Genomic DNA, 13768 nt, shown 5'->3' with positions numbered 1-13768 from the left:
TGTTTCACTTGATAGTTTTTTGGTGGAGGGCAAGAGGGATGGGGGGCAGGGTCCAAGATGCTCAGATCATTGCTACCAGACCCTCCCAATTTGTGATGTAATTCTAATGTATGGAGGGGTGGTCTTGAGCTGGAGGGGGGCAATTTCAAAAGTCTATATACCCTGTTTCTCCTAAAATAAGACATGGCCATAAAATAAGCCATAGCAGGATTTCTATGCATTTGCGAAATATAAGCCGTTCCCCAAAAATAAGCCATACCCCGAAAATAAGCCATAGTGACGTGGTACCTCCCATTAAAACAGCCTGGGGAGGCGTGGCTATGCAGCGTACCGATGCGACACGGTTAAAATAAGACATCCCCTGAAAATAAGCCATACTGTGTTTTGTTGAGCGAAAAAAAATATAAGACGGTGTCTTATTTTAGGAGAAACACGGTAGGAGCTTGCGCGCCTTTGTTCGGGGGTCTTTTGCTTGCAAGACACCCTGCTGCAGCAGTAACAAATAAAGGGCTATCGCCTTGCCTTGGGAGATTCTGTATTGTCTCTATTTTATTCATAAGTGCTCTTGAGAGGAGGGGAGCCCTACTAAGGATCTCCCCCGGGTTTGTGGACTCCCTTCTGGGGTTGAACCTAATTTTTATATCAACACACCCTTTTGAGCATGAGGGCCGCATTCCCTCCTGGGCAGCCTTCTGGGGATATGACAGTGGTGGGTGGGGCCAGAGGCAAAAAGTGGGCAGAGCAACTGATGCAGGTAGAGTCCCGAGGGTCAGATAGGGAGGTCTCAAGGTCTGTATTTGGCCCCAGGATGGAGGCTCCCCACCCCTGATTTCCAGATCCTTTAAGCTGAGGGGACTGGGGACTGCCCCACTGAGACTTTCTGTATGCAGATCTATGGTGTGTGTACAGTGGCACCTTAGTTCTCAAACTAAATCCGTTCCGGAAATCTTTTCCAAAACCAAAGCGTTCCAAAACCAAGGCGCGCTTTCCCACAGAAAGCAATGCAAAATGGATTAATCCATCCCAGACTTTAAAAACAACCCCTAAAACAGAAATTTAACATGAATTTTACTACCTCTATTGTTGTTCTGTTAATGGTTCTCTTGGCTTTGCAGCTTTTATCCATTTCCGCAGTCACACAATCAATCAATCAGTAGCCGAACTGGGTTCTACACAGTCACAAGAACAAATTAACCGAAAAAGCCAAACAAAACGCAAAAAATAGCAAAAAGAAAAGCACCAAATATAATCTCCAAATACCTAATCAGAAGTGGGGGACTCAAATTAGAAATGGAACACTCAAGCAGGAAGAGGAACGCTCTAATCGGAAGCAGAATGCTAAAAACGGAGCAGGTTCACCTAACAGGGAAAAAGTTCGCAAACCGGAACAGTCACTTCCGGGTTTGCTGCGTTCAGGTTCCAAGATGTTGGAGAACTAAGCTGTTCGAAAACCAAGGTACCACTGGAGAGAGAGAGAGAGAGAGAGAGAGAGAGAGAGAGAGAGACCACCCTAAGTGTCAGAAGTGAGCCAGCAATAAACCACATGGAGTAAGTGAAGACAACTCTTTATTAGAAGAAACAAGGTCTGCTCAGGAGGGCCAGGCCTAATGAGCACAGCAACTCTTCTCGGTAGGTCTTGCCCCTACGAGGCAGTTGTGGAAGCTGAAGATCCACCCCCTCCCTTCCCACAGCTGCCTTAAATCTACTCCTTCCCCGGTCCTTCACAAGCAATCTAAGACTATGCCGGCACATCTGCCTTTGCTCCTCCCACTTCATACCTCTCCTGGTCCTGGGAGACATGGGGAGAGGAAGCTAGTCACAGCAGGAGGAGACACCCTTGTTTCTTCGCCAGCCAGACTCCTCTCTGCTTCTTGGCCTCCCTCCTGCTACTGCTTCTGTTCCTGGGCTCCTCTCTGCCACAGACTCTCCCAGCTCACTAAACCCTGTTACCTCTTCAGCTTCGGTCACCACCTCCTCCCAGTCTTCTCCCTCTGACCACCTATCGTCGTCCCACCACCCATCTCCAAGCTCTAAGCCTTCTTCCCTTGGGGGTTCCCCAGTGGGTGCCTCCCACTTCTCCTCTGCATCCAGCCAGTCCATGACGTCGAGGGTTAACTCTGCACTCCCTACAGTCTTCCACTTCTCCATTAGGTCTTAGGACTGCTGACAGCTGCCTGACAAGGGGACAAATCCCCCCCACCGACACGGGGAAAGCATTTACAAGGGACTGAAGCGAGGGATTGATATGGAAAGCCCACTCCCAAACAGAACACGTCCCTCTAAAGAGCTGCAATCCGTTAACAGGCATCAGACTAGCCCCGAGGGAGAGCTGGTGGCAGCACTGAAACAGGAGAGGCAGCCAGGGGTTATTGGAAAAACAGGTTTAGAAGGGCACAAGAGCAACTGGTATTCATTCAGAAGCATTGCTGCCTCCGGTCGTGCAGGCAGAACACAGCCACTGTCATGGTTGGAAGCAGAGGAATGCTGGGAGGAACCAGCCGGGGAACCGCCAACGGGAGAACCCAGCGCCAGCCCAAGGCATTTTGGCACCTGAGGCAGACTCCAAAATGGCACCAGGAAAGAAGGGGGTGAGGGAAGATCTACATCAGGAAAGAGGAGAAGAAGGAAGATAGGCACCAGAACCTGCTTATCCCTGCAGATCCTGCCTCCAATTGCCTCGCCTTCCCTTATGGGTGGGCTGGTCCCAGATTAGAGAAGGCTCAAAGCCCAGATCTTAGAGATGTGATGGTTCTGGAGACCCCATAATTGCAAAATGCTGGCTTTATACCAGATGAGTAACTCCACATCCAGAAATATCCAATTTCCTTCTTTGTTTCTTAAAATTATGGTTCTAGACCTCAAGATAGGCGTTTTAAAAATGCACGGGCCAAAAGTTGAAATTTCAGAAGCGAGAGTCCCGAGAGAAGTAAAATAACGTATGCCAATGGGGCACATGCAAATTTGGGTCTATTTATTTATCAAGGCAGCTTTTACTAGATATACAAATTTGGGTTGGTTGGTTGGGTGGGTGTGCTTAATTTATTTAAAATGTTACATGCTACCTTTCCCAGATTCGTTGGCTTATGTAAAAATGCATTCTAAAAATAAAACCATCAGCAAGACAAGCACACAGAAAACTCAGCAATGACAACAGCAAAAAGGAGTTCAGCGGACAAAATATCATTAACTCCGAGAAGCCCGAAAGACGTAGGCAAGTGTGCAGGCTCATCACAAACAAATCTCTCAAACACAATTTATTTTTAGTGTCTGACAGGCTGAAACTCAAAATCAGAAGCTTCTCTATAGAGCAGCAGCGTTCTGAGTTGCTACATTTGTTGAATGCCTACCTGCCATGAAGCAGTTGTATAAGTACAGAAACAGCAGGCCACAATTCTGTTGGAGAGCACGGTGAGCCCTCCCTCTCCTTCCAGCCTTGGAGCTGTACGAAAGGCTGTTGCCTTTGGACATCACAACAAACCATGGTTTTATCAAAATGAGAGCAAGCCCAATTTCCACCCTGTGCTGATGCACTTTCTCTTCCCCACCTCACTGCTGGTCTGACCAGGAAAAGTTTCAAAGTTTCCTCTTCCGTTTTTGATTAACTACAGTGTGTCTTGTCACCCAAAGCTGAAAAAACTGTGGTTTGTCTGAAACAAGCCAACTTCAAACCACACTTTACAAAGTCAGCTTGTTTCAACCAAACCACAGTTAAGATTGCACCCACACCCTAAACTGTGGTTAAACTGTTCAAAAATGGAGGTGAAAAGGGAGGCGGGGCATGCACAAGCCCAGTAGAAGCTAGGTTCAACCCCAAAATGACAAACCACAGTTTACCATGACATCAGAATGCAGCCGATTTCCCCAGTTGCTTTGAATCCACTTGCAGTGGTTCAGAGACACAATTCCATTGCAGGATCAGTCCCCCAAAACTACCTCCCCGGCCCCAAGCCTAGAGCTGGGAAAAGGAGTAGGGGTGGGGGTTCTGGAGATCACCTCCAACTCTGTGCTTGATATCTGGAGGCACAGGGGCAAAACCTCACCCCTTTTGGAGTGCCATTTTGGCTAAAGTTTGGGGGTATAAATGCTATAAATCAGGCATAGGCAAACTCGGCCCTCCATATGTTTTGGGACTACAACTCCCATCATCCCTAGCTAACAGGGCCAGTGGTCAGGGATGATGGGAATTGTAGTCTCAAAACATCTGGAGGGCCGAGTTTGCCTATGCCTGCTATAAATCAACAAAATAACATTGAAATGCACAGAAACAATCGTAATTTGCAATAGGGGAAGTCTCTGTGAGAAGGGGGTGGTGCGATGGAGAGTGGGATTTCAAAAATGCCAGTTGCCTAAACCCTGCAAACACCTAGCCTGGACCCAAAGACCCCCATGAATGCTTCAAACCGAGAATCAGTTCCATCTGGCAGCGGTTCCTGTTTAACAAGCAAGGAAAACACACAAGCACACACAGCTGAAGGAGTATAATTCCTTCTCCCATTGCTTTCCTGGCACGCTGCGGTGCTAATAAAATCTGTGGGGGAAGGAGGAGATGAGCAATGGGGTCAGGGTGACCCCAGCAAGGGTAGATTCAGAGGGAACCACTGGGTATACTCGTTTGTGGAGGGGAATGGGGTGGGTTTTCTAAGCCAAGGCCAAGCAGAATACAGAAAGAAAAGAAAAACAGTGTGAATTGTTCCCCAGCTCCTCTTTCATTGCTTTTAAATAGCAGCAGCTGGGGGGGGGGATGTAAAGGAGCCAGAGTCACGTCGTGGCTGGACTAGGGAACGTCCAGCCTACAGATCTTAGTAAGCCCAACACGGCTCCTAATTTGGCCTGTGAGACTGTTTTCTGCAAAAAAAGAAAAGGCACTGTTCCAAAGGAGCATTGGAAAGGTTCAAGAGAGCTCCCGAATGTTCCTTTCAAAGAGGGGCTCGCTGATCAGTGCTGTCAACAAGCCCGTCTGAAGCTGTCTCCTGGCGTCACCTCACTAACAGTGAAGGGCAGGCAAGAAATCTAATAATTTAATAATAAAATCCCCTCTTCCACCCAGCTATCTTCGTATATACATAAAAACGTCAGGTATCGCCACCCTCCCAGCCCACTTCCATGCCTCTCGCCCACTTTGGTTTCTGCACCGTTTGAGAGGAACTCTGCACATGTTCAGAGGCAAGACCTAAATCCACACATGTGGGGTCTAACTTTTTTTTTTTAAGGAGGAAGAGGAGGAAATGCCTCACGGGAAAGATGAACCTGGCATGAAAGAAAGGTTGTGGGTTTAGTTTAGTGCCCATACCACCACCCCAACGAATAAACCAAATAAACCCAGAGCCTGATTGTGAGCACCAGATTTAAGCCTGCTGGAAGGGGGCAGGAGGACATGCAATGAGCAAAAACAAAAATGCCAGGAAGCAGTGTCAATTGCTCTGGTAACCTTGGCAACCCACAGCCAGACAGTGGCAAGGAGGAGGCCTAGCTGTCACCCATTGGGCTATCCCCCTTCCCCCAAAAAAGGATGGGATCTCAAGCCATTTAGGTCCATGGAACATTTCCTACTGATCACAAAACATTTTGGGGAAGGGGAGAAAGGGGAAGCTCCTTCCCCCAACACATCCACACATATTTTTTTTACTAGCACAGGTGCAAAAATCAGCTCTCTAAAGCAGGGGTAGGCAACCTAAGGCCCAGGGGCCGGATGCGGCCCAATCGCCTTCTCAATCCGGCCCGCGGACGGTCCGGGAATCAGCGTGTTTTTACATGAGTAGAATGTGTGCTTTTATTTAAAATGCATATCTGTGTTATTTGTGGGGCATCGGAATTCGTTCATTTCCCCCCCCCCAATATATATATATAGTCCGGCCCACCACATGGTCTGAGGGACAGTGGACCGGCCCACGACTGAAGAAAGGTTGCTGTTAAAAAAAAACCAAAATTTGAGGGAGAGGCAGGGAGGGATCTGGTTTTACTGGCAGGATGGCGTCAAAGGGGCGATAGGGGGAGCTGCACAGCAACACCTAAACCCCAAAGACAAATCCCCTCCCCACACTTATTGACCGCCCTGAGACCTGCGGGTATAGGGCGATATATAAATTTAATAAATAATAACTGCCCCCTCCGGGCTGTTCCAAGTTGCGAGTTGTCAGGCCTCATTCCAGTCCCCCTTCCTTCTATGACTTGGGGTTACTTCAAGTTGCACCCACAGAACTCTTCATTTAAAGCAGGTATTCCCAAACTCAGCCCTCCAGCTGTTTTGGGACTACAATTCCCATCATCCCTGACCACTGCTCCTGTTAGCTAGGGGTGATGGGAGTTGTAGTCCCAAAACAGCTGGGGGGGCCGAGTTTGGGGATGCCTGATTTAAAGCAAGGGTGGGCAGTGGCCCTCCAAATGTTGCTACCCCCAAACTCTCATCCGCCCCAACCAGAATGGCCAATATTCACAGACGCCACCTTGAAGACCATAGCTTAGCCGCCCTGCAGCTTCAAATCTTTTAGCTGCCGTTCCTCAGACAGAGATTCCAAGGTGGCGTACAGATAAGCGCGGACGAAACTCTTCACCGAAGGATAAAGAAGAAATGTTGATAGACTTGTTTGGGGTTTCGAAAGTCTACTCGGGGTTTCTAGTCCTTAAGAAGAGCTGGCGGCAGCACCCATTTGTTCTCTAGTGAGAGAAAGCTCTCTGCGGCTGGTGTGATTTTGCTGTCTTCCTGCTTTGTTTGCTGACTGATTAATGCCACTTTTATCACACCCTACTGTGTATGTATTTCGTTTTAATATGCCATTCCTTGCATTCGGGGTCCCTTTAGGCTAAAAAAACAGTATATGAATAAACTGCGTTAAATTAAAAATAAATGAATGCACAAAAGTCATCACCAGCATGGGTGCCCTCTGGGTGTTTTTGGACTACAAATCCCACCAGGCACTGCCAGCTGGAGAAGACTGCTGTTCTGCTGAAACCTCTAACTTCAAGCAACTGGTAATAATAATAATAATAATAATAATAATAATAATAATAATAATAATAATAATAATAAAAGAGACATTGATCTAACATCAACTCGTAGGACGGCAGGGGCATTACCTGAACTTCTCGGGTGTGATAGGCAATGATGAGTCCCAGCAAGATGATGGTGGAAAGGCTGATAAGGCATTTGAGCGCCAGTGAGAACATGGAGCCCTGTCAAACCGAGAAGGAAGGGAGAGGTTAGCTGTAAGGTTTAAAGCAACACACACAATAACCCTGCAGTGCAGGCCCTTCTCCCTTTCGCAGGCGGTGTGAAGCAGCAGGGTATTTTAGGGCGATGGATAATAACAATAATAACAGGGTTGCGATCTATGCTAAGGGACGCGGGCGGCGCTGTGGGTTAAACCAGTGTTCCCCAACCTTGGGCCTCCAGCTGTTTTTGGACTACAGCTCCCATCATCCCTAGCTAGCAAGGCCAGTGGTCAGGGATGATGGGAGTTGTAGGCCAAAAACAGCTGGAGGCCCAAGGTTGGGGAACACTGGGTTAAACCACAGAGCCTAAGGCTTGCCGATTAGAAGGTCAGTGGTTCGAATCCCCGCGATGGGGCAAGCTCCCGTTGGCTCAGTCCCTGCTCCTGCCCACCTAGCAGTTCGAGTGCAAGCAGATAAATAGGGGTGAGCTCCCATTGCTCGGTCCTAGCTCCTGCCAACCTAGCAGTTCGAGTACAAGCAGATAAATAGGTACCGCTCCGGCGGGAAGGTAAATACCGTTTCCGTGCGCTGCTCTGGTTTGCCAGAAGCGGCTTAGTCATACTGGCCACATGACCCGGAAGCTGTACGCCGGCTCCCTCGGCCAGTAAAGCGAAATGAGCACCACAACCCCAGAGTCGTCCGCGACTGGACCTAACAGTCAGGGGTCCCTTTACCTTTAATCTATGCTGGTCCTACTCATGGTATATTCACTGAAATCAACATAACTGTGACCGCTGTCTGCACCATACATATAAAGCAGTATCATACCACTTTAAACATAGAATCATAGAACTGTAGAGTTGAAAGAGACCCCATGGATAATATTATTATTATTATTATTATTATTATTATTATTATTATTATTATTATTAATACACCACCCATCTGGCTGGGTTTCCTCTGTTTGGCCCATGGGACTCTTTGTAGGCCCCACCCCTTTCCCTGGTCCTGTTTTGACTCCTCCTTGAATGTTTCTGCATCTTTCAACTCTGATGATGATGATGATGATGATTATTATTATTATTATTATTATTATTTATTTGTACCCCGCCCATCTGGCTGGGTTTCCCCAGCCACTCTGGGCGGCTCCCAACATAATATTAAAAACATGACAAAACATCAAACATTAAAAACTTCCCTAAACATAGTTGTTTATTTCCTCGACATCTGGTGGGAGGGCGTTCCACAGGGCGGGCGCCACCACCGAGAAGGCCCTCTGCCTGGTTCCCTGTAACCTCACTTATCGCAGTGAGAAAACCATCAGAAGACCCTCGGGGCTGGACCTCAGTGTCCAGGCTGAACGGTGGAGGTGGAGACGCTCCTTCATCCCATCTGGACTATTTATTAACTTGGACCAGAATCCTAACCATATGTACTCAGAAGGGAGTCCTACTGAATTCAATGGGTTTTACTCCCCGGTAAGTGGGGTGAAGATTGGAGCCTCATTTATTAGTAACTAAGGACAGCTTGAGCTGGGGAGATCATTTTGGATGATTTTAAAACAGCAGCGGGCCGGGGGGGGGGGGGCGGCTTTACACGCTTCCCCATCCTTGGGTGTTTTGATGTCAAATAAAAGTGATCCAGTCGTGTCTCCTTACCTCCCCCTCCAAAAAAGAATAAGAAAGAATAAGCCACAAAGAAGTGCAAAGGCATTTCGATTTCTTAACAAGCATTTTGTTCCATCAGTTGCTTCTGCAAGGGGTGCAGTGTCCAAAAAGGATGCGAACCCCCTTGCCTGCTGTTTCTGGAGGGCAAAATAAAGCTTGGAACGGAAAATAATCACCATTTTCATTCATGCCCTCATTTACTGAGCACACATCCCTCACTGATTTTTGTTTTTCAATGGTAATTGCGTCCTCAGTGGCCCCAGTACACTTTCCTGTGCACATACACTCATTAGTTTAGGATATTACTTGGGTAATAACTGTGTCCTTTCCATTTCTCCACCGTGCTTGCATTGGCTGTTGTATTCCATTCTCCCTGCCCTTACTCCCTCCGGCTTCTTTCTGTTTACTGAAAAAGAAATAAAGATTTATTCTTTTTCAGGATGCAAAAAGCAGAATAAATATCTAGCAGCATTTCGCTGCTGCAGCTGCTACTTGCCGTGAGATGCATTTATGAGGGCTGCACTCGGCATGTGCTCAGGGGCACCTCTCGTTTATTATTATTTTTATTCATCCAAAAGCAGCTCCCTGTCAAAGGGAAAGAAGAGTTGAGAGCCAGGTACAGAAGGGCTCTGTTAAGTGGGAAGAAAACTTTTCAGTCAAAGGCAGCTAGCTTTTCTGGGGCAGGGTCCTCATGTTGGCAGTAGGTGTGACTAAGAAAGCGGGAACAAAATAAAAAATAAAAAAATTCCTTCCAGTAGCACCTTAGAGACCAACTAAGTTTGTTCTTGGTATGAGCTTTCGTGTGCATTTCGGGGTTCACAATGCACCCCACCCCTCTTTATTGCTTATTCAGCTGTTTCCCGACCCACTGGGCAGTGGTGGGGATCTTAGAAAGGGGGTGGTGTGAACCTGTGTTATCTCCCTCCCTCCTGCAGAAATTCAACAGGGCTGACAATGGGGAGAGGTAAAACATGCCTGCTGGATTTTTGCAGCTGTTAAAAAGGTACAGGAGCCCAGCACAGCAAAGGACTGTTGGCGGCCTCTAGGAGAACTTAAAGGAGAGGCCCTCCAGGCAGTGGAGAACCCACAGTTATTTATCAGAACGATTTCCTTCTGATCCTCTCCATTACTGTCCATCGATTTCTCTCTCCCTCGTTGAGGAACAGAGGAGTTAGCCCTCCGTTGGAAAGAGCCCCTTCATTTACCAAAAAAAGGCATTAAAGCCTCATTATGCTTAGTACCATCCGCAAGGAGCACACACTCCTGCCCTGACCCTCTCGAGGCTTTAGATATTTCTCATCCGAGCCTGGCGCAAAACCCAATTAGTGTCTCCGGATGGATCGAAGCGACCTGAAATTAGCCACTTGCGAATCGTTCGGGGAAAGAGCAAATGGCGGCTGTTACCCCCCCACACACACACACACACGCACCTGCCCATCCCACAACTGCTTTCCTCCCAAAACCCACAGGCTGCAATCTAGAACATAGCCAATCCCCACTGAACGTAACAGCAGCCTGCTAGATCAGGCCAACAGCTCATCAGTGTGGTATGGTATGTCCCGGGTAGGACCTTAAGGTCCTCAAATAATAACTTTTTGGAGGTCCCGAGCCACAAGGGTGCTAGGTTGGCTTCAACTAGGGCCAGGGCCTTCTCAATACTGGCCCCGACTTGGTGGAACGGTCTGTCACAAGAGACCAGGGCCCAGGCATCTTCACTTGGTTGCAAGTGGTCAAAAGCCAGGTGCAAAATGCGCCCGGCGCCTGGCTAGTTTCAAACACTGAAAGCCAGGAGTGTCATACACGTAGCTATGCTGGATCGCAAGGTCTGAGGTAAAATCCTCCTGCCAGAGAAATCAGGGAAGGGTTTCATTTTTTTATTATTATGTTAGCCTGGAATACTTTTGGACTCGCTAGTGGAGAACAGGCAAGGAAGATGTACAGAAACTGGGATAGGATAGTTTGGCCTTGCTGCGTTACGTATTTGAAGATGGCAGAGACGAGAGAGAGACCGAAAAAAAATTGATACTCTCTTTGTTAAACGCTACCTGGATCAAATCAACTAAACATGAGCAATCAGACCATTGGCCACGGCTGCTGTGGTTGATAGGATTTGGGAGTCTAGCCACATCCATTCAACTCAAGCCAAGTGCCTTACTCATGAAGTGAGCTTCGCGGCTGAGCTAGGATTCGAACTGGCGTCTCCCAAGTCCTACCCCAGCACTCTAACCATGTGGCATAGCGGTACAAGAGTGTCAGTCTGGGGTGGTAAATGGACACAGTCAAACCCACAGTCAGCCACAAAGCTCACGAGGTCAGCTTGGGCCGGTCACCATCTCTTGGGCCTACCTCACAAGACTGTTGGGGAGAACCCTTGCCATTATTCCACACCTTGGGTCTGAGGATGTGAGGGAAACAGGCTTAACCTTTTCCCCCTCCCCATTGTTGTTTTATGTCTAGTTTCAGACCTTTCACTCAAGCAAGAGGAAGATAACAACCCCATGAAAATACAACCACTCACATATAAATATGGGTTTTTTTTGGGGGGGGGGTTGCGTAAGATCTATTTTCACATGGATTACTTTAAATGTTGCTGGACTACAATTCCCATAATTCCCTGGACATTGGCCACACTGACTGGGGCCCTAAGGGCCCGGTTCTAAGGCAACAAAATAGCCACAATCTCTCAACCTATCCAACCTTCCAGGGTTGTTGTGAGTTTAAAATGGAGGGAGAGAAAACCATGTGTGCCGGCTGGAGGTCCCTGGAGGAAAGTGGAATAGAAATGTAATAACAGGCAGTGCGGTGCAGCATTTAGGTTGTCGGACGACGACCTGGGAGACCAGGGTTCAAATCCCCACTCGGCCATGAAGCTCACTGGCCTATCCTACCTCACAGGGTTGTTGTGGGGATTAACAGAGGAGGGGGAGAGTCATGCAAGCCACCTTGAGTACGGGGAAAAGGTGGAATATGCATGCAATAAATAAACAGCTTGAAGCCTCTCCTCTGCATTCAGCCCCCCTCCAAAAATAAAAACTCTGTTCCTCCCACTCCACAAAATAAAAAGGCATACCCCAGTTGGGAGACCACGGGGGGCTCAAAGCAGAGCAGCGAGAGGGAGGAACTGGCAACGGTTTCAGCACAAAATGTTGCCCATTTCAAAGAAGAAGACGACAAAGACTGCAACACGCAGATTTCTAAGGATAAAGGCAAGCTGATTGGCATCCCTGCAGGGGCACTGCTGGCAAGGCGCCACCCGAGCCCAGCCCTGGTGGAAGGGAATTCTCTGCCCGCCCCTGCTCACAGCTGTTGGTTCCCCTCTTTCCCCCCCCCCCGCCCACGCAAAGGGTGCCCCTTGCCAACTCAGCTCCAATTTCCTGAACACAATAGGATTGGCCGGGGAAGGGCAGGGGGAAGGAACTGGTGCTTTTGGGGTGGGGTGGGGAAAGGCGCGGGTTGCGGAGCATTATTTATAGCTCCCAGGAATCTCCAGCTCCCACCGCAAAAAGCGGGAAGCAAGTGGAGCGACGTGCCACCCTCTACTTTGAGCCAAACGGCATGGAATGGAGGAGAAAGCTGCCAAGCTGTCCCCTCAACAGTGGATGCTGCCCCCCCACCTCCTCTGCCCTGGTCCGGCTGGCACAGCAGGTAACGACAGCCCTGGCAGGGCAGAAAGAGATTGGTCCCATCTGCAGTCTGCATGTGAACCAGCATCATACCACTTTGAACAGCCATGGCTTCCCCGCAAAGGATTCTGGGAAACAACATGTGTTAAGGGTGGTTAGAAGACCCCACTTCCTCTCGCGGTGCTATAATTCCCAGAGGAGAAGGGGCTGTTCCTTAAACCACTCTGGGAACTGTAGCTCTGTGAGGGGAAGGGGAGGAGGTCTCCTAAGTCTCCTAACTACAGTTACAGGTAGGTAGCCGTGTTGGTCTGCCATACTCAAAATAAAATAAAATAAAAAATTCCAGTAGCACCTTAGAGACCAACTAAGTTTGTTCTTGGTATGAGCTTTTGTGTCCTTTGGTATCTGAAGAAGTGTGCATGCACACAAAAGCTCATACGAAAAACAAACTTAGCTGGTCTCCAAGGTGCTACTGGGGGAAAAAAGTTATTTTATTTTGTTTTTTCTCCTAACTACAGTTCCCATAATTCCTTGGGGTAAGCCATGACTGGTTACAGCACTCAGTGCTTTAAATGGAAGGTGTATGTGACCATTATTACCACCACATCCGTTTGGCAGGGTCCTATACTTTAAGTTGCCTCTGTTAAGCCATATTCACACCCTCGTTTAAAGCACTATGGCAGGCACAGGCAAACTCGGCCCTCCAGATGTTTTGGGATTACAACTCCCATCATCCCTAGCTAACAGGACCAGTGGTCAGGGATTATGGGAGTTGTAGTCCCAAAACATCTGGAGGGCCAAGTTTGCCTATGCCTGCACTGTGGCACCACAGTCATGGCTTCCCCCAAAGGATTCTGGGAAGTGTTGTTCTTTAAAGGTGCTGAGAGTTCTTCAGAGGAGGCCTACGTTCCCCTCACAGAGCTACAATTCCCACCATTCCCTGTGAAGAGGGATCAATTGTTAAACCACTCTGGGAATTGTAGCTCTGTGAGCCGGAATATGAGTCCCTGACAACTCTCAGCAACCTTAACAAATACAAGGAAATGTGCAGGGACATCCTAAGCAATTTCTGCAAAGTGAGAGTGATTGTGGCCCCCTTGCATGTTTTTCCTTGTACCGAGGAATGCTGCTCCCTGTTACTGTTAGACACCAACAGCATCGGTTTGTGTGTGTTTAAAATATATATATATATATTGTGTAATCGCCACAATCTTCCCTATGGTAAGAATACAGTTGCATGGGGTGGCTGTCTCTGTAATTTTGTGTCATGCTGCAGCCATTTTGCGTTAGGCCGTGTCCTTTACCCTAAATGCAGCTGTTTTGTGACAG

At 48.2% G+C, this 13768-nt stretch overlaps 1 protein-coding gene across 1 annotated transcript in view; it reads right to left on the bottom strand.

Moving 5' to 3' along the window:
- The window catches only part of KCNN3 (potassium calcium-activated channel subfamily N member 3), an 86743-nt gene that overhangs the window by 62265 nt on the left and 10710 nt on the right, over positions 1–13768 (bottom strand). Inside the window, exon 2 of the mRNA XM_033135821.1 lies at positions 7075–7170. Within this exon, the coding sequence (XP_032991712.1) occupies positions 7075–7170 (96 nt within the window). The remainder of the gene's footprint in view (positions 1–7074; positions 7171–13768) is intronic.

This window comes from Lacerta agilis, chromosome 17, assembly GCF_009819535.1.
Source record: "Lacerta agilis isolate rLacAgi1 chromosome 17, rLacAgi1.pri, whole genome shotgun sequence".
In the NCBI taxonomy this organism is placed as follows: Eukaryota; Metazoa; Chordata; class Lepidosauria; order Squamata; family Lacertidae; genus Lacerta; species Lacerta agilis.
The sequence above is the reverse complement of the archived record's forward strand: the minus strand, read 5'-3'. Positions and strand labels throughout refer to the sequence as shown.